Source organism: Aplysia californica, unplaced genomic scaffold (assembly GCF_000002075.1).
Source record: "Aplysia californica isolate F4 #8 unplaced genomic scaffold, AplCal3.0 scaffold00019, whole genome shotgun sequence".
NCBI classification, from domain to species: Eukaryota; Metazoa; Mollusca; class Gastropoda; order Aplysiida; family Aplysiidae; genus Aplysia; species Aplysia californica.
In genome coordinates this window covers 1,440,876-1,458,914 of record NW_004797289.1, presented here as the reverse complement: position 1 = coordinate 1,458,914, position 18,039 = coordinate 1,440,876, and the positions used below count along the sequence as shown (strand labels likewise).

General features: G+C 40.5%; 1 protein-coding gene across 2 annotated transcripts in view; it reads left to right on the top strand.

The window, feature by feature from the left end:
• Nucleotides 1-18,039, top strand: part of LOC101864041 — a 59,505-nt gene that overhangs the window by 36,803 nt on the left and 4,663 nt on the right. For both annotated transcript variants that reach the window (XM_005090554.3, XM_013086660.2), the window contains exons 11-25: nt 181-339; nt 1,846-2,021; nt 3,600-3,822; nt 4,990-5,175; nt 5,659-5,887; nt 7,243-7,380; nt 7,901-8,014; nt 9,693-9,821; nt 10,198-10,290; nt 11,665-11,782; nt 12,285-12,335; nt 13,888-13,964; nt 14,890-14,958; nt 15,433-15,580; nt 17,549-17,674. In XM_005090554.3, the coding sequence (XP_005090611.1) occupies nt 181-339; nt 1,846-2,021; nt 3,600-3,822; nt 4,990-5,175; nt 5,659-5,887; nt 7,243-7,380; nt 7,901-8,014; nt 9,693-9,821; nt 10,198-10,290; nt 11,665-11,782; nt 12,285-12,335; nt 13,888-13,964; nt 14,890-14,958; nt 15,433-15,580; nt 17,549-17,674 (2,036 nt within the window). The remainder of the gene's footprint in view (nt 1-180; nt 340-1,845; nt 2,022-3,599; nt 3,823-4,989; nt 5,176-5,658; nt 5,888-7,242; nt 7,381-7,900; nt 8,015-9,692; nt 9,822-10,197; nt 10,291-11,664; nt 11,783-12,284; nt 12,336-13,887; nt 13,965-14,889; nt 14,959-15,432; nt 15,581-17,548; nt 17,675-18,039) is intronic.

The following is an 18,039-nucleotide window of genomic DNA, read 5'->3' as shown; positions in this document are numbered from 1 at the left end:
GTATTTTTAACCTTTGTCGAGACATGCTTTTCGTACCAAATTCTGGACATATATTTTGAAATTCAATGTCATTTAGGTCAATACTTTTCATATTTGTTTTTAAAGCGAAAAACTTTGGTGGTAATGTCACCATGTCCTGATGTGTACACTGAACAGATTTTTGCCTGTTTGTCGCTGCAGTTGGGGAAGACTACGACAGTGACTCAGGTGATATGGACGGACTATCCTCTGACGGAAATTCGGGTAACAGTCTTGATGGGCAAGGGAAAAGACGAGCTGGAAGACCAAAGGCGAAGAACCCTGCTCCTCGTAAACGGTCCAAGAAAGTGGATGAGCCAGGTGAGGTTCCTTTTGCTTGTTAGGTTTGATGTAGACATTGTGCTTATGTTTTAAAGATATTATTCATTTTGTGAAGGAAAATCTTCTGTGTGTCTGTCTGTGTGTCTGTCTTTTTCTCAGCTCTAATTGAACGTTGTTTTGTCAATGTGCATCTGTTTATTAAGGCTAAAAGACTCAAATGAGTGGAAAAAACCCAGTAACATTGTATTTGCCTTTCTCTATCTTCCAGTGACTAGTACTATTTCATCTAATGAGTTTACTTTTATCTTGCGCGTAATGACTGATTATTTCGTCTAATGTCTTTACTTTAACTCTTGTCCTGCGTCTGTGCCGAGATGCAGATCTCATCAGCAACCGTTTACGTCGGACGTGCCGGGCAGGCCGCCGGGGTCTTTCAGTGTGTACTTTAAGTGCACAGCGCGCGCGCCGGGAAACGTGTGTTTTCACCATGACTACCGTGGGAGTGTGTTAACCGATGATGAAAATAACGCTCTATCTTTCATAGCTTTCTATTTATAAAGTGTTACAAACACATGAATAACCCCCTCTCACAAGCTGATAAGACATTACGAGTAGTTACGCCCATTTGAATAACCTTTCTGGACGCTCTTGTTGTTATGAATGACCTGAGGTTCGAAAGGGGATAATGTAGGTCAATTTCCGAACGTTTTACACTCAAATTGTTCTTTGTACCTGCACAATGGAATTAAAAACTATCAAACAAGCTTATTTTTTATCAGGTAGTATCATTTCATACAAAATCAAGCTCATTTGAAAGATTTTGTATAGAAAAATGGAAGTCTTGTTTCCTGACTATCCTTTCGAGCTCCTCATGGCTAAGTGGGTCAATTTCTTCTATAATTTCATTGGACGAACATTTAGAGCTACCAACTTGGCATGTTTTGAATGAGACGTATGGCTCGATTACGAACCAACGCAGGTGGTTCTAGAAGAAGGCCACAAACGCACACAAACTGAAGCAGACTGACGCACACACACTTGACCTGCGTTAATGGGGATCCGACTCGGGACCCGAATGACACGTAAGAGGATGCGCGTGCGCTGAGCCAGGAGCTACACTGACTCGGGACCAGAACGTAGGTGAGATGCGGAAATAGGCTTATCGGGCTACATAAACCCGGCTCCCTCAGGACGAGGGTTAATCTAGCCCCCAGTGACTGTCACTATTTTGATCGAGTCAACTTTTTTCTTGTGTCCAGTAACCAACTTTGTTCAGATGAGCTTACTTTTTTCTTTTCTTCACTGACAGTGAACATTTTGTCCCGATTAGTCGACTTTAATCTGTCGGTGGTAGGCGCGTGCTCTGGTGTGATTTGCTTCTTCTTTTCTACAAACATCTATCGCCCTTATCTCTCCTCCTTCTTTTGTTTGTATATTACTATCTAATAACACCTCTAATCTTCGGCACTTACATGACCTAATTGTGTTGCAAGTGCAGTAAAACTCTTATTAAAACTAAAACTTGACTTTTTATCTATCTCCCAGTGACTGTGACCATCTCATCTGATGAAGATGAGCCGTCATCGACCTCAAACTCAATGCCCGGCTACATGCCCAGTCCAGCTCACTCCTCGGGCGGAGAATCGCCCGTCTTCCCTCACCTCAAGTCAGAGCCTGTCAATGCTTTTGGTCGTTTTAGACGAGCTCGGATGCAGGACGAGGTAAGTTTAAGTTACTGCCTACAATCTGCTGCCTGGTTATCTGCTGAGTTGTGTGTGTGTTTTGTCCATTTATGTTCATTTTTTGTTTGCACACAAGTTTACTTACTTTTACTTTTATCCGCCACTTATATCCTTTTGGGTGTCACGGGAAGAAAGATACGTCTCTCTATCGCCAGCCGGAGAGCTTGGGTCAGGGGGATGCCGGGGGTGGTTAATGTTTCCCGGACTCCATCTATCCAGGTCTTTCTCGGTCGCCCTCTAGCCTTGTTGCCATCAAATTTTTTTATGCAGGCACGTTGTGCTGGATGGTGTGTTGGTAATCGTAGGAGATGTCCGAACCATTTGATTCTTTGGTGTTGGATGTGACGCATGACGTCATTTGTGCCCACCATTTCTCGGATTACAGAGTTTCTAATTTTGTCTTGCCAGGTCTTGTTTACTGCTTTTTTAAGGCATCGCATTTCACATGTTGTAATTCTTTGCTCTATTGTCTTGTTCGTGGTCCATGTTTGGCATTGATAGATGAGTGTAGGGATGAATACGGTGTTGATCATTTTGAGTTTTGTTGTCATGGGGATGTTAGGATGTTTCAGTAGTGGAGTTAGCTGGTAACTAACATTATTGGCCTTTTGCACTCTTGTTTCAATTTCTCTGTTCAATCGTCCATCCTCTGTGAATATACTTCCGAGGTACTTTTGTGGTATCGGTGGCCTAGTGGTTAGGCTCTCGGATTTGCAACCGTAAGGTCGTGGGTTCGAATCTCGTCAGGGACCCGACGTGTCCTTGGGAAAGGCACTTTACACGAATTTTCCTCACTTTACCCAGGTGGGAATGGGTACCCGCCCATAGACAGCGAAAGATCTTGTCAGTTTGTTAGTGTTTGAGCGCTTAATCAGCTGCTTGCACTGTATGCTTCCCGGGAAGCTGATAATGTTTTGGAGTGTTCTATGGTCTGCTGGGGTAATAATATAATGTAAAGCGCATAGAGCTTCTGTTGAGCGGGGATATGCGCTATACAAATGCTATTTATTATTATTATTATTATTACTTAAATTTTTGGACCTGTCTGAGACTGTTGTTGTTGATGTGTATCCTGAGTGGTTCTGGCTTTCTGCTTACTTTCATTGTCTCTGTTTTGTTGATGTTGATCTTCATGTCGTAGTTGTTACATTCTTCGTTTAATCTGATGATGTGGGGTTGGAGACTTTGTTCATCTTTGTGAACACAAAGCTGCAAGTTGCTTTATGATTTTTCTTTTTGAAAGCGTGACGAAATAAATAATAATACTGAAATATTCTGTGGGGGGGGGGGGGGGGGGGGAAACACCCTGTTTTTTTTAAAGTGCTCAGTTAGCTGGAACTAAGGTTAAATGCTTTTCAAGAGTCTAAATGTTCCGAACTTTTTTTTAGTGTCTGATGGAGAGCGGATGGTTAGAGGGCTACTACATTTTTCTTTCCATTTATTGTTTCTGTCTTTCTGGTTTTTACCCAGCACTGAATCACTGTTATTATTTGGATATGCTGCTCTGTACCAAAACATATAAACTGATAAGAAATGGTCTCCCACTTAAAATCGCAGGATGGCAGAAGCAGACTGTCGAAGAAATTAAACAACACTGTCGTCCCATCACCTCGAATAGAACAAGGAGAGGGAGAGGAGGAAGAAGATGAAGAGGATGAGGATGATGAAGAGCCTCCGATCTACGAAATAGAAATACGCAGCGTGAGGATTGGTTCCATGAGGACCATAGCCGAGGGACCGTTGTTCATGAATGTGAGGGGTGTCTGCATGAAAGTTAAATGTAAGTACCCTTGGCTGGGTGGCTGGCGGACGTCACCAGCAAGTTGTACCTCCTTATTGTACTTTTGTTGAATCTGTCTGTCTTACTTTAACTCAGCACTAAATGACTGTTGATATGCTTCTCTTCTTTTAAAGTAAAAACAAAATACACATACCTAAAAAACCTGATGATATATCTTATAAACCTTAATGAAAGTGAAATAGAATATGAATGAAATACTGACTTTACAATCTTCTGTCACTTACTAGGCGCTAGTTATCTCTACATGTAGACTGTATAGGTTGCTTCAGGGCTGCCCATCATTATGAATTTGGTGGAATCATGATATATTAATTTCATTCTTACAAAGACACTATCGTAACACCCCTGACTCTTGATATTTAAAATTTATTTGTTGTTCAGCTACCCCAACCCATCCCCACCCTCCCGATGTATAAAAAAGGAAAACAATCAGATAGTGACAGTCTTCTTCTCTACTTCACATGCAGTGTCTACTTTAGCACCCTCTGTGCACAGAGCCCTTTTAGTCAGTTTGCTCTTAGAAAAACATTTGTTGTGCCACAGGCTGGTGGAGTAATGCCAACATTAGTCAAGTCAAGTTGTTAAGAAAATTCCTGTGCTCTTCGTTGTGAATTATGGCTTGGGCCAATGAGTAAATCTCTAAAACGTAATGATCTTTGTTTGAAACTTGAAACAACCTGGGCACGTCATGGTGTGTCCTGATGCTCACTCAGGATTAAAGGCATACAGCACATTTTGTCACTCCATCAGTTTCTTTTGCTTTTAGAAGATTCAAGCTCGCAGCAATTGGTATGGCAGATATAGTTGATTGGATACAGGACCAGATAAACTGTCTAGTTTGTTCATTGTTCATTTTTTTTTTTTTTTTTTTTTTTTTTGGGGGGGGAATGAGAAAGAGACTGTAGGGCTATAGGGTTCAGGAGCCAGATTTTGTCACTTTGGGTTTGAAGACCTATGTTGTTGTTAGTCTGACTGAAACCCCAATAATTTTTTTTGCCCTGTCTAGGTGTCTTGCCTTTCTCTTTAATTAAATTAATATTAGTTTTGGTATTTGTTTCAGTGATGAGTTACTCTGTAATGAGTTACTCTGGTAAGCAATAACTATAGAATGCACTGTAATGAGGTTGGTTTTGTCCCTCCCTACAGCTGAGAGTTCCGGGGAAGTTTACGAATGTGAGATCTTGTCTGATGAAGTGGAGAAAGTGAAGTTCTGCTTTGGAGAATCCCAGCGGGTGCTCTTCTTCTTCCTGACCATGGAGTGTGGTGAAAAACTGCGTAGCATCTTCCACATGGAGAAGGGGGATGATGAGTACTTTGATCCCTCCAGTACAGGTGGGTTGATGACATAAGATGGACATGGGAAAGATAAGATGAAATATACTTTCTGATGTTACATTGGAAAAGATTGACAATGTGCCCCTCTCTCACCCGTACCCTCTTTTTCTCTCTCACCCATAATCTCACTCCCTCTCTCACCCATACTATTTCTCTCTCACTCATACCCTCACTCCCTCTCTTACCAATACACTCTTTTTCTCTCCCACCCATATACTCACTCCCTCTACACTCACCCCCCTCTCCCACTCATACACACACTCCTCTCTCAATACTAATATGGACAAGCACAGGGTTTATTATGCACACACATGAATAAATATGAGAGTGAACCTTGAGGTTCATCCCCAACACCCCCCCCCCCCCCCCCCACTTCCGTTTTACACTCAAAATTGCCCTGTGTATGTTTGTCCAAATTGAGACTTTCTCCCCCACCTGCAATCTTTACTTCAAAATTACCTGCTTTGTGTTTTCTCCCAGACATGAGACAGAAGATGGTGGTGGTGATCATCGAAGACCGTGACCACATCCCTGTAGACATGATCCGCGAGACCATCTCCCTGTGGGCAGACATCAACAGCATGGACGACAACAACTTTAGTGAGGAGCTGTGTCCTGACAGTGCTAATGACCTGCTCATACAGTCCGCACCGCCCGTCCTTACTCACGGGGCTGAGACGGAGCGGGATGTGGTGAAGTTTAAGAAGAGGTCAGTGGGTTTTGTGCTCTGCGGTCTATGGTCTGTATGGGCTCTGTATGTGCTCTGTTGACTGTTTGTTCTGTAGTTATTGCGGGCTGTGTGATCAATGGTCTGTGTTGCTCTTTGCATAAAAATTTTGGATGAGATAATGTTCTTGCTCTCACTGGAAAAATGAAAGGCTAAAGAGGCAAAGTTAGACCAAGAATAAGTAACTAATAGAACGAGCAAATAATGCAGGGGGAAAGTTTATGATAGTATAAGTTTTTTTTTATAGTAGAGGGTTTTACGGCGCTCGCAACTGCATAAGGTCATATGACCGCGCGGGACACACCTAATACTTTTAGTTGGTAGGAAATTTTGAATTTTGCGCTGGTGGCGGCCGAAGCCTACTGTTATCGATTTTAGACCACCAGGGGATCTTTAACATGCGCAACTTGCACACGGGCCCTCCTGAGATTTTTCGCCCTTGTCCGAGAAGGTTAGGTGTAGATCTTTCCTACCAGAAGGTCAGGGGTGTGGCAGAAAGACAGCTGTAAGAAAGAGTCAAGGAGTAGCAGTAGAAAGGCTGCAGAAAGAGTCAGGAGCCCAGAAGAAGGGGCAAAGGAGGTGAGGGGGTGGGGGCAGAAAGAGGAGACGAAAGCAGACTACAGAATATTACTAGCGAGCAGGAAAGGAGGTGAAAGGAGACAATTTTAGAGAAGAAAATTTTTCGGCCGCTACCCAGATTCGAACCCGGGACCTTTGAATGAGAGGCCAACACCTTAACTTCTTGACCACGAGAGCCCCCATAGTATAAGTATATTGAAAGCATCAGAGCAGAAAAATGAGTAGCAAACCATGATCACGGAGGTGTTTCAAATCTGGCACTTGAAGAAGATTGTTCAAATTTGATTGATGGGTTTTGACTTAATTATTTTTTGCTTTTTTGTTTTTGAAGAAGTTGAATACAGTTGTCATTGGCTAAGATATGGGGGGGTGATATAAGTTGAGTCAAGATAAGGCCCCTTTTCTTTGAAATCGGTCGGAATGACACACATTAGAAATAGTATACTCAGAATAGTCAAGTGGAAATAAGGAAATCTTTCATTAATCTTAAGAGTTTTGAAGGGAAGTAATTATTTTCACAATGCTATTTTTTTTTGCAATATATTTCGTCTGATTGTTTTTAAGGGAAGTCCTTTTTAATTGGCTTTTTTTTTTCGAAAGGTGGGGAGGTATAAAATTAAACATTTCTTTCTTTCATATCTATTTTTCTTTTTAAATGCATGTAGATAAATGATGGGCAGGAGTGGTTTGTTAGTTGTCCATTTCAAGAAGGAGAGGTTATGTTCTTGTTCTGAAACGGTACGATTATATTCCTCCAGTTACAACAGGATGAACCAAGACCTGTCCAATATATCCGGGCCATCTTACAGCCCCTCGGACAGTATGGATAATGAGCCAGACAGCACATCCAGCTCTCCACCAGAGCAGAAACAGCTCTTTGACGTACCTTCCGTCAGGTAATTCTATTTTTCATAGCACTTTGACATTGTGTCTTACGGCTAGCTGAGGGGTTAGTACCTTGGATGCTAGCTACGTTTCCTGAGAATAAGGGTGGCTGTCTCTTCGGTTTGAATATTGTTGGGTCTCATGTGCACATTGGCCTGGCAAATATACAAAGAATGTGTTTACTTCTGTTTAGCAAATGTTTCGAGAATTCACATTAGATACAGAAAATAGTGGGACTGAATATTTTCTTTGATCTTATATACATTTGGCAATAGTGTTGGTCTCTGTTATATAATTCAATTTTTGTGATGTTTAACATTACCAATTTTTTTTTTTGCTCCTGACTCTTTTACTGTCATTAAGTAGTTGTTTTCACAGTTTGAGTTTGATAGATCACAGTGAAGTATTTAGTTTCGCAGTCAAAGCCTCAAACTAATTCCTGAAGAGTTGTCCAAAGTATCACTTGCCATATTCTTATAATATACGGTTGTCTCAGTTTACGTTTTATCAAGTCTTATTCCCCCTTCCCAGGCTGCTGCAGTATCCATTCCCACCAGCTCGAGGCATCCCAATCACCACAGAGGACCTTTACTGTCTGACCGAGGGAGAGTTCCTCAATGATGTCATCATTGACTTTTACCTACAGTACGTAAAAACCAGGATAATATGTGAGGTGTGCTGACAAAATGAGTTACTTCTCGGATTTGAGCATTATGGAAATTGATACATCAACTTGATAGGTGAAGTTTGTACAATTTGTGAGCATGGAATAGTAAAAGACATAGTAAACTTGAACAAAATGGCATCAATTGAACATCTATAAATCTGACCCCAGTGTCGATTTTCAGCCGATATCTCCATTCTGGGATCGTGAGAAGTAACTCATTTTGTCAGCACATCTCACATATGTATTTCATCGTGGTGAAATTAGACTCTTGTCGAAATTTTGTGAAATCGAAAAAGCAGACAAATTTTCCTGCCTGTTAGGCACTTTTTGTCAAAATTTTGTTTGCTCAACACCTTTTCATCATCATCCGGTGCCTTGCCGACTGTCGTGGGCGATCGTGGACCTCCTTGCTGCTCCAAGCAATGTTGTCAACTTGTCCAGTATCTTTTCCCTCTGTCTGCCTCTGCCTCTCTTTCTATCAAACTTGCCTGTTGTTGCAGTATTCTCCAATTCTTCATTCCGCGTTTCTGACCTTTTACCTCCGTTTAAAAACACTTCTCTCTATGGAGTTTTCTTAAAATCGTTGATCAAAGGCATAAAGCTCAAGCTTTGGTAATTGCCAATTTTACCTCGGACACTTGGCGACCGCCGCGTCATTCAAAAGCATATATCTCAATCTTTGTTACTGGTGGATGGGTATTTTTTAAATCAAAAGCAAGACAAATGAACAAGCTTTAAGATGACACCAAAAGACCTGCTTGCCCAAAAATTGACTGTTGCCAGATTCCACAGTGTTGTGACACATAATATAGGTCTTTTGAGAACATCAGAGTAGAAAAGTGACAAGCGAATCGTCCTTGCTGATGTCCTTCAGATATTGCACCTGACGAAGAAGCGTAATTCATTGTTTATGGTATTTTTTCATTAAGTATACTTGTAGGTCATATTCAAAAGTGATGAAATTTTCTATTTTTGTTTCATTTGAGGACATATAACTTTTGTGAAGATTGCCTTTATTTTTTTTCTTCTAAAATATGAACAGCTTATAGACAAGAAAACTTCAATTTTTCTCCTTTCAAACGGAATTTACTACTATTGGCATAGTTTTTCAGGGACTTGTTTATGAAGAAAATATTAGCTCTCTTGTAGTTTTGAACTTGTGAAAAGCTTTGTAAGATTGATGTGTTTATGTGTAATACCACCAGCGATTATAAAAGACTACCTTTTTTAATGGCTGTCTTGCTTGAAGTGAAGTCTAGATAAAAGAATACTGCTATTTATAAATATATTGTCATTTTCCTGTACAGAGCTTCTCTGGCAAGAAAGTAATGCTGTGAGACCCTACTGTATAGGGTGGAGAGATTTGGAGAGGCTCATTTTCCTTGCCATAGCAACGAAATGTCTTCTTAAAAGTGTTTTAGTCATAACTTTAGATTTATCTTTTCTGTGAAGACGAAAGTAGAACTTGATATCTAGTAGCTGGTTCCCTCCGAAGTTTCCCTCAGGATAGCTGGCGCTCGATCGCAGTTTTATCCGGTAAAGCAGGATAAGGTTTTAAAAAAAAGTTCTGGCAACAATTTAGTTCTCACAAACCTATCGAAACTTAAACATTTAAAAAAAATAAAAATTCTTAACTTTTCTTTGTCCACGAAACAGGTATTTGTACGAGGAAATACTCAATGAAGAAAATCGGAAAAGGACTCACATCTTTAGTTCCTTCTTCTACAAGCGCTTGACACAACGAGACAGGCTCTTTGGGAAGACGGAGGAAGACGCAAAGAAAAGGTAACCATACCCATAATGTGTTTCAGTTTGATTGGTGGATATGTTCAACAGAACTTTACACTGTACAGATCTCCTCGAGATGTTATCACTGACTTGGTCATGGATTATTTTATCTCAGCTAAGATCTCACTTCGTCAACATCTCTTCTGTTCCTGACTCCCTAGTATCGGGGTCTTAGGCTGCAAATATTGTGTTTTTTTGTTGAGCAGGAAATTTGGGAATTTTTGGTAGAAAGTTTTGCGGGAAGGGGCAATTAATGGGATGGGATAGCTTTGGTAAATATCTGGATGAATATTTTTTTTTTTTATGTGGCAAAATGATTTTAAAAACATTCCTGTTCATACTTACATCTTTTTATTTTTGTCTTTGGTTGCAGCTTGCCGGAGCGCCGTCATGCCCGTGTGAAAAAATGGACCAAAACAGTTGACCTGTTCAGCAAAGACTTCATTATTGTCCCAATCAACGAACAGTGAGTTGTCTTTTGTACTCCACTCTATTACTGTGTGCTGTTGAGTTGATGTGCACTTATGGGTTCTCTAAGTGAAATGTATCTTGTGGAGGTAAAGACTACGACCAATGTCCAAATGATTTATGTTTGACATTTTGATAACTTCTACTACTATTTACTCAAGGTGATTTCTGATCGTGTTGTGGTCTCTGTTTCCCATAGCTCTCATGAGTACTATGTGAATAGTAAGTGGGTAGAGGGCATCACTTTTAGGTCCTACTTGTTTTCTTTCACTGTATTGTTTTTATCTTGCTCTTCCCTTGCTGTAAATGGCCAGGATTGAACTGATGTGCTTCTCTTTTCTTTAACTCTAACTGTGATGGTTTGAAGAACTTCAGTGGTCCAACGCAGTCTGTAGAAATTAATTCCACAAGTGAGATGCACGTGGAGACCAAAGCCGTGACTGATTTTCACAAAGATATTTTCCCTTTGATGTTTCGTTAATTACTGCAACCCTGACCCTTGGATGTTTGTGACTCATGATGGTGTTTGTTCCCTTAGCGGGTGGCTTGAGGGTGCCACCATAAGGTCCTACTTCTTTTCTTTCCCTCTATTACTTCCTTCTGTCTATCCTTTTTTCCCCCCCACACTTAATCGATGTGCTTCTCTTTACTCGCACAAAGACACAAAACATAATTCAGGATTTGTGTTGTTCTGTATTTCTTAGTAGCTTCATTGATTATAAATAGTAATAATAGTTCATCTGTCATGAATTGATGATGCACTTTAAATCTGAGGAGGAAGAGAAGCTATATACCTTGCTTGCTGCAGCTTTTAGCTACCATGGTAAAGGGAGCTAAGTAAAGGAAATAATAGCTTGCAGCTTGTAATTATCACAAAGGCCTCAATGTGTGTCATGATGCAGTGGAATCAGGCACTTGCGATTTCTGGGCATATGGAGCTATTGAAATCACCTGAGAGCTTATTCATTTGCCTTGCATTCAACGAAAAGAATACCCATCTATCTTGAATAGAAGTCAAGAGATTTTTTGCGATTGACGGATATGGGGGTAGCCTGGTTTCAGAGGTAAAATTAGCAAGAAAATGGCCACCAAAGTTTAGTGACTTCTATAGCTTGAGAGTTCCTGAAAACTGAAAATTTACATAATTGTGCTATTAATCATTTTTCAGTAAAATTCACATGCAAATATGTTTTTACATGGGTATTTAAGGTGTTGAATAAAAACAAACATTCAATAAAAATTGCCTAACTGGAGGTAAAATGCCCGTTTCTTTGATTTCATCGTTTTGACGAGGGCCTGATTTCACCATGACGCCTCACATATGTAATGTACAACATGTGATATGCGACATTTGACATTCCCTATTCCACAGCTCCCACTGGTACCTGGCAGTGATCTGTTTCCCTGGTCTGGCCAACCCAGAGGTGGTTCCCTTCATCCCGAGCACGGTGCATGGGGAAGACACAGAGGATGATAATACGGAAACTGGGGTAAGTTGCTGGAATATTCTCAGAGAAAACAGGCTGAAGTGTGTATTTGTAGTTGTGCGTCCAGCTGAAAACTCCCTTCACTTCACAATCACTTTATTTGCAAGCTTGCACTTTTGATTTACAATTTCAGCTCTCCTTCCCCCCCCCCCCCCCCCCCCCCCACCCCCCCTTTCAAACAAACAGGTATGCATTGTTGTGTTCTGTTAAGTGCATTGGGCTATCATTCACTTATTCTGTCTTGACCGAATGCTACTTGCCCATTCAAAGTAGGAAGTACTGTGACAGGGAAAACAAACTTTCTGATGGATTCATCAAACTCGGAACCCTGCAAATAAAAATTTGAATCAGAACTCGCTACCCGGAAGAAGAGAAAATACAGGCCTCAAGACTGAAGTTGATTCGTAGTGTTGAATAAGTGGTAGCATTTCTGTTTTTGTGTGATTGAATTTCATCTCCAAAGTAGATTGCTATTTACTGAACTGCCACCTTTCACCTTCCACAGGGGTCAGAAGATACTCCAGCAGAAGAAACAAATCCGGAACCTTTACCGAAGGTAAGGGTTATTGATCAGACTTAAAGAACACTGTTCTGTGATAACATATTGAATTTAAATGAAGGGCTGGAGGGGTATCAGTGGAATTGTTAACAGGTATAGTTTTGGTATTCTGTTTTCATTTGTGTATAATATTTAACTGTATGCAAATATCAGTTGTGACAGCAGGCGTCTAAAAAAAGATGCAGACACTAGAGATAGACGTTTCTGCAAACTCCTCGGTGTCTCGTATAGAGATCACATAGCCAATCAGGTAGTGAGAACCAGAATTGTAAATGCCATCGAGCGGTATGAAGACCTGGTTTAAAGGAAAGGACACAAACTACAGTGGTACAGGCACATCACACAATCACCCTGACTGGCCACGACTATACTGTAGGGAACAGCACAAGAAGGGAAGCAAAGAGGTGGACAGGGGAAACAGTAGGAATACAACATCGAAGAGTGGACTGGCTGTGATTGGAAAATCATAGTGCGGAAAGTTGAGAACCGATGGTTGTAAAATCTACAGTGGTGACTGGGTGCTTAACCAGACCATGTGATGTGTGAAATGTGAAGTAGTAAAGTGTACAAAGAAACAGTGAAATGCCCAATGTAGTGAGGGAATTTTGCTGAAATTTTGGGTAGGGAGCTCGGAAATACAGACTTCCAACATAAGTTAAGGACCACCTTAACAGACAGCCCTGATTTTTTTTAAATTCAGAAAAAAAGACCTCAAGGAATGTTTCAAATTTCTTTGTTCTGAAAATGTTAATGGGTTACCAACCCGTACTGCAAAGATTCCTAAAGGAGCAAAACCACCTCGAGCAGCACGGAAATCCCCGGGGAATTTTTGCCAAATTTGCTTTATTTTATTGACTTGTGTGCAACACCATGGACATTCTTCAGTTAAAATTTCTAGTGTACGTCATAAACGGACGTACAGATTCGAACTGTGCTCGCTTTAGTGGCAATGTAAGTCGCCGTTTGCGCAAAATCCAGTATGGCATCACCATGCCACCGAGACTAAAGCTGAGAGACTTTGATCGTGCCAGAGCTATGGCATGGCTGCAGGATGGAGTTGGAGCCCGACAAGTTGCCAGAAGGCTTGCAGTGTCACGCTCTGTCATTGTCCGCTTGAGGCAGCGCCATCAAGCCAAGAACGCCCTTTTGCAAGTCGACCCAAGAAGGCCACTCAAGAGTGTTTGCAAATGGTCCTTAATTTATGTTGAAGTCTGAATGTTAGAAAATTTCAACGCCAGCAACCTTGTGACATTGTTTGCTTTTGGCCTCAAACATAGAGCCTAAGGTAATTTCTGTCTCCTTATGAGGTAGATCTATGTCCTGCGTGTACTATTTTTTACTTGAAGATTGTACTCTAGTTCTCTGCAAGCCTTTTAGCACTCAATTGTGTTTTATTCGTTAAATTAAATTTTTTGTTCTCACCGTGCCCTAAGCCTCTGTATCTATGATTGAATCATAGTGAACATAATGCAAATGTTTGTGCTGACTTTTAATTATTAATTGTTTTTGTTGTTTATGGAGAAGGGGCTTCTTTTGTGTGTATTCACAGACAATCCTTGGCAAGCAGTTAGACCCTCAAAAATGTATTGACAATGAGGAAAGCAAGTACAACCTGGGACAGAAACAGTGAGTGCTAAGCTTGTTGCGATGCAGACAAAGTAAATTAAATATCCTTATAGGAACATTGGTGGTAAGCTCTTTTGATGGAGCGAAAGTAGATAACATACCCGTCTAGGCGCATCAGATTATCTTCGAACTTGAGTAGTCCAATATGGAATCTCATCAGCTTTTGTTGCCTTTCTTTGTTTTGTTTTTGTTTGTATCTGAAGTTACCAGAAGTCTCAGGAGAGTTTTCCATGAGCTACAGTTCTGTCATCTATCCATGTTATAGCGGGTGGTTGGAGGGCATCAGTGGTAGGTCCCACTGCTTTTCTTTCCTTTTTTTTGGTGCTTCTCTCTGTCTTTCTTTCTTTTTCCTAGCAATACACGACAGGTTTTATGTTGATGTGCTTCTTCTTACTCAAACTAAAAAAAAATATTGTCTTTGTATGCTGCTCCTTCTTTCCTATCAAACAGCTATCTTCTTATCTCCCCTCCTTCTTTTTTGTGTTTGTTGCTCTCTTGTACCACCTCTAATCTTCGGCACTTATATGACTTTATTGTGTTGCAAGTGCCGTAAAACTCTTACTAAAACTAAAACTAAACTTTGTATAACTTAATTGATTTTCATAAAGATCTGAACTCCAAAACATATTGTAGTCACAGTCATAAAAAAAATTGTTATTATTTTGTTGTTTTAAGAAAACTGTTTTTAACTGTTTCCTTTCGCTGCAAATAGACTGTGTGTGAAGAACTGTTGTATTGAAAATATTCTGAAGTTGGAGACATTCACAATACAATAAGGTCTATGTTTCAATTTGAAAATTTTGACCTTTTGACTACTCTTTTCATGTCAAGCAATTTTATTTAGATGGCTAAAATTTGTGCTTTTCCATTATTTGTTGATGAGAAGCATCCATATAATAAATTTCATGTCACCTTTCTGTTTCAGACCCTGCATTTTGATGTTTGATTCCTTACTTGGCCCAAGCAGGGCGCCAAATGTTCGGATGTTGAGAGAGTGAGTTGATTTCTTATACTTCACATTCCTTCTATTTGTTTGATGGGTATGTCTTGCTCTCTTTCCCAATTCTAAGTGACGGGTCGTATCATTGCATTTCTCTTTGCACACACTTAGAACTTAAATGAAACAGTGTCAGTTTACTGACACAGGGAGTGCAAAGCAAAAATATGTTGTTTTTCTTTCTTGTTCATCCCTTTTAATTTAGTTTTATTAAGAGTTTTACGCCACTTGCAACACATTTTGGTCACTTAAGTGCTGAAGATAAGAGGCTGTCTAGAGAGTCATAAACATTGAAAGAGAGGAGAGATAAGGATGTTAGATGTTTGATGGGAAAGAAGGAACAAACTACACCAGAGCACCCACCAACCACCTACTTTTTTAATTTGACTGTTCGTGTAAATCATGTGTTGCTAGGAAATAGAAGTGAGACTGGTGAAAAAATGTATGAAACTTCTTAATCTTTTTCCACAGCTATTTACAATGTGAATGGAATGCAAAGAAGTCTGAGCAGAGAAACATTGCCAAGATTCTCCGGGGCTCTACTCCAAAAGTTCCTCAGCAGAGCAACTACAGCGACTGTGGTGTGTTTCTCCTGCAGTACGTTGAGAGCTTCTTTCAGGTCAGTTTTCTCCTCTTTAAAAAAAAAAACTGCAAAATTTGTAAGGCGTTGTGGTGAAATCAGGCACTCACCAAAATAATGAATTTGAAGAAATGTGCATTTTTTCATTTTTATATCAAATTATTGTTTTTTTGGCTCCACATGTGTTTGGTCCATTAAAAAAATACATCTCTGTGAAGATTTTTACTGATAAGCATTGATTAAAGACACAAAAATGTAAATTTTTCGTTTCCAAGGACTCTCAAGCTATTTTAGTCACCAACTTTGGCAGCCATTTTCTGGCTAATTTTACCTCTGAAACCCACCTCCTTCAGCCGCAAATATCTTGACTGACTTACTGACTACCGGCCCCTTTCACGAGTCACTAGCGCTGAATACTGGCATTTTTGGGGGTATTTCAAAACACAACTCTCAGAATTACCCTATTGTAATTATTTTTTGACACAGTAAAGTTACATTCAAGCTTAATCTGATACAAAAAAAGTTGTCTAAGTCTAATACTTAAATTTTTATCTTTTGGGAAAAATTGGCATGAATTTGATTTTTCGAAAAAATTTCCAGAGACATGACAGATAGAATGAAATTCATAACAACAACAAAAATAAAAGTTCAAAGTGTTCTGTTTTGATTTGTATGCATGTGTGAGTGTTTTGTGAAAATATAAAAGCTGGGCTGTGCGTTGATTCAGACCCATACACTGAATTACATGAGACAGATGTAGGCCACGAAGTTGTGAACCAGAATCTAGATCTAGCCCTAAAACTACGACTCAGGCCATGTTCGGGTAGATATCCAGGATCCTAACCATCAGACACATCATATTCTGTGTCACTAGAACTAATAAAACAAACAGAAGTATCGCATTCAGCGAAATTATGTTATTCTTGTGAATGCGACTTCTGCGACCGCTACAACTACTACGACGCGACTATCAAATTACTATCAGCTGTAAAGAAAAAATATAGCGCGAGTTCCGGTCAGTTCAACCCTAGTTGGGGTGACTGTCCTTCACCTTCAATTTCTTAAAAAGTTATCACGCAACTTTTGCCCTACTCGGCACGAAAGGAAACAAGTGGCAAAACTAGCTCTGGGGTCCGTCCCCGTACATGTGACAAGAGCACAAGATACGGAACAAAATCGCCAACTCCATCCTGCGTGACGGGAACCGTATTCAGTGAGTTGATAAAAGATGGTTATTTCTTTCACCGAAAGTTACCCAAACTAACAAGCTTTAAGATGATACCAATAACTCTACATGCCCAAAAATTGACTGGCACTCGATTCCACAGCGGTGTGACGCATTTAAGCGTGTGTATTGGTTAGACTTCTTGCACAGCGCAGTTGGGGGCTGTTGCTTGTGTTTTGAGGGCACATTTTTCTTTGTCTTGATGTTGCTATTTAATCAGTAGAAGGACCCTCGGCAACATTTTGGAGAGAGCAACGGAGCATCAATGGACATGTCCGGAGTGCAGGGATGTTGCTTCCTGAAACAATAAACAATAAACAGTGCTATTTAAGAGAAGGCATTTAACTGTGGGTGGAGGCAGGGGATTGCTGATAAGTTCTTCTTTTTGACTATCCCTCTGTGCTGGATCGTTAACAACAATGACTATCCCTCAGGCGTTCTGACTGTCTGTCTTGTTGTTTTCCTGCACTTAATGACTGTTATTATATTGATGTCCCTCTCTGTACTTAAACGAACAAAAAAAAATATAAAGAAATAAACACTCTTGCTTGCCATATACTAACAGTTATCAATAACATTCTTGTGGGCGGTTGCCGGGTGCTGTGGTGTGGTTTGTTCCTTCTTTCCTGTCAAACATCTATCACATTTATCTCTCCTTTTTCTGTGTTTGTTACTCTCTTTTAACACCTCTATAATTTTCAACACTAATATGACCATATTTTTTTGCATGGGCCGTAAAACTTTTACTAAAACTTAACCAATTCTTGTGTTTGCTGTTCCAGGACCCTATCGCAGACTTCCAGATCCCCATGAAGGGCCTGCAGACATGGTTCCCCGAGGAGCTGGTGCTGAACAAACGACGAGAGATCCACGACCTCATCATGCAGCTACACCGGCGCTTTCAGGAGGTATGTACGCACATCTCACTGGCTCTATAATTCGTCAGCAAGCTGTTCAAATGTTCTAAGCTCATAGACCTGCATGTTTGCCGACAATTGTCTGAAATCCGACAATCGCGACGCGACCCGCGAGGCGGCCGATGCTATCACTAGGCCCACCTGTATCAGTCAATGTGCGAAGTGCGAGGCTTGGCCGACTGCCAGCGTCCCCCTTTTCTCCCGTTGGCTTTGTCGGCACTTTCGTTTTCGTGCCGACCACCGACTGCCGACGTTGGCGTTTCCGCCATAATTGTCGGAACCTGAGTAGAAATGCGAATACGAAAAAGGACGACGACTTAAATTATCTACTTTCAGTTTCGTGCTGGAGCAGCCAT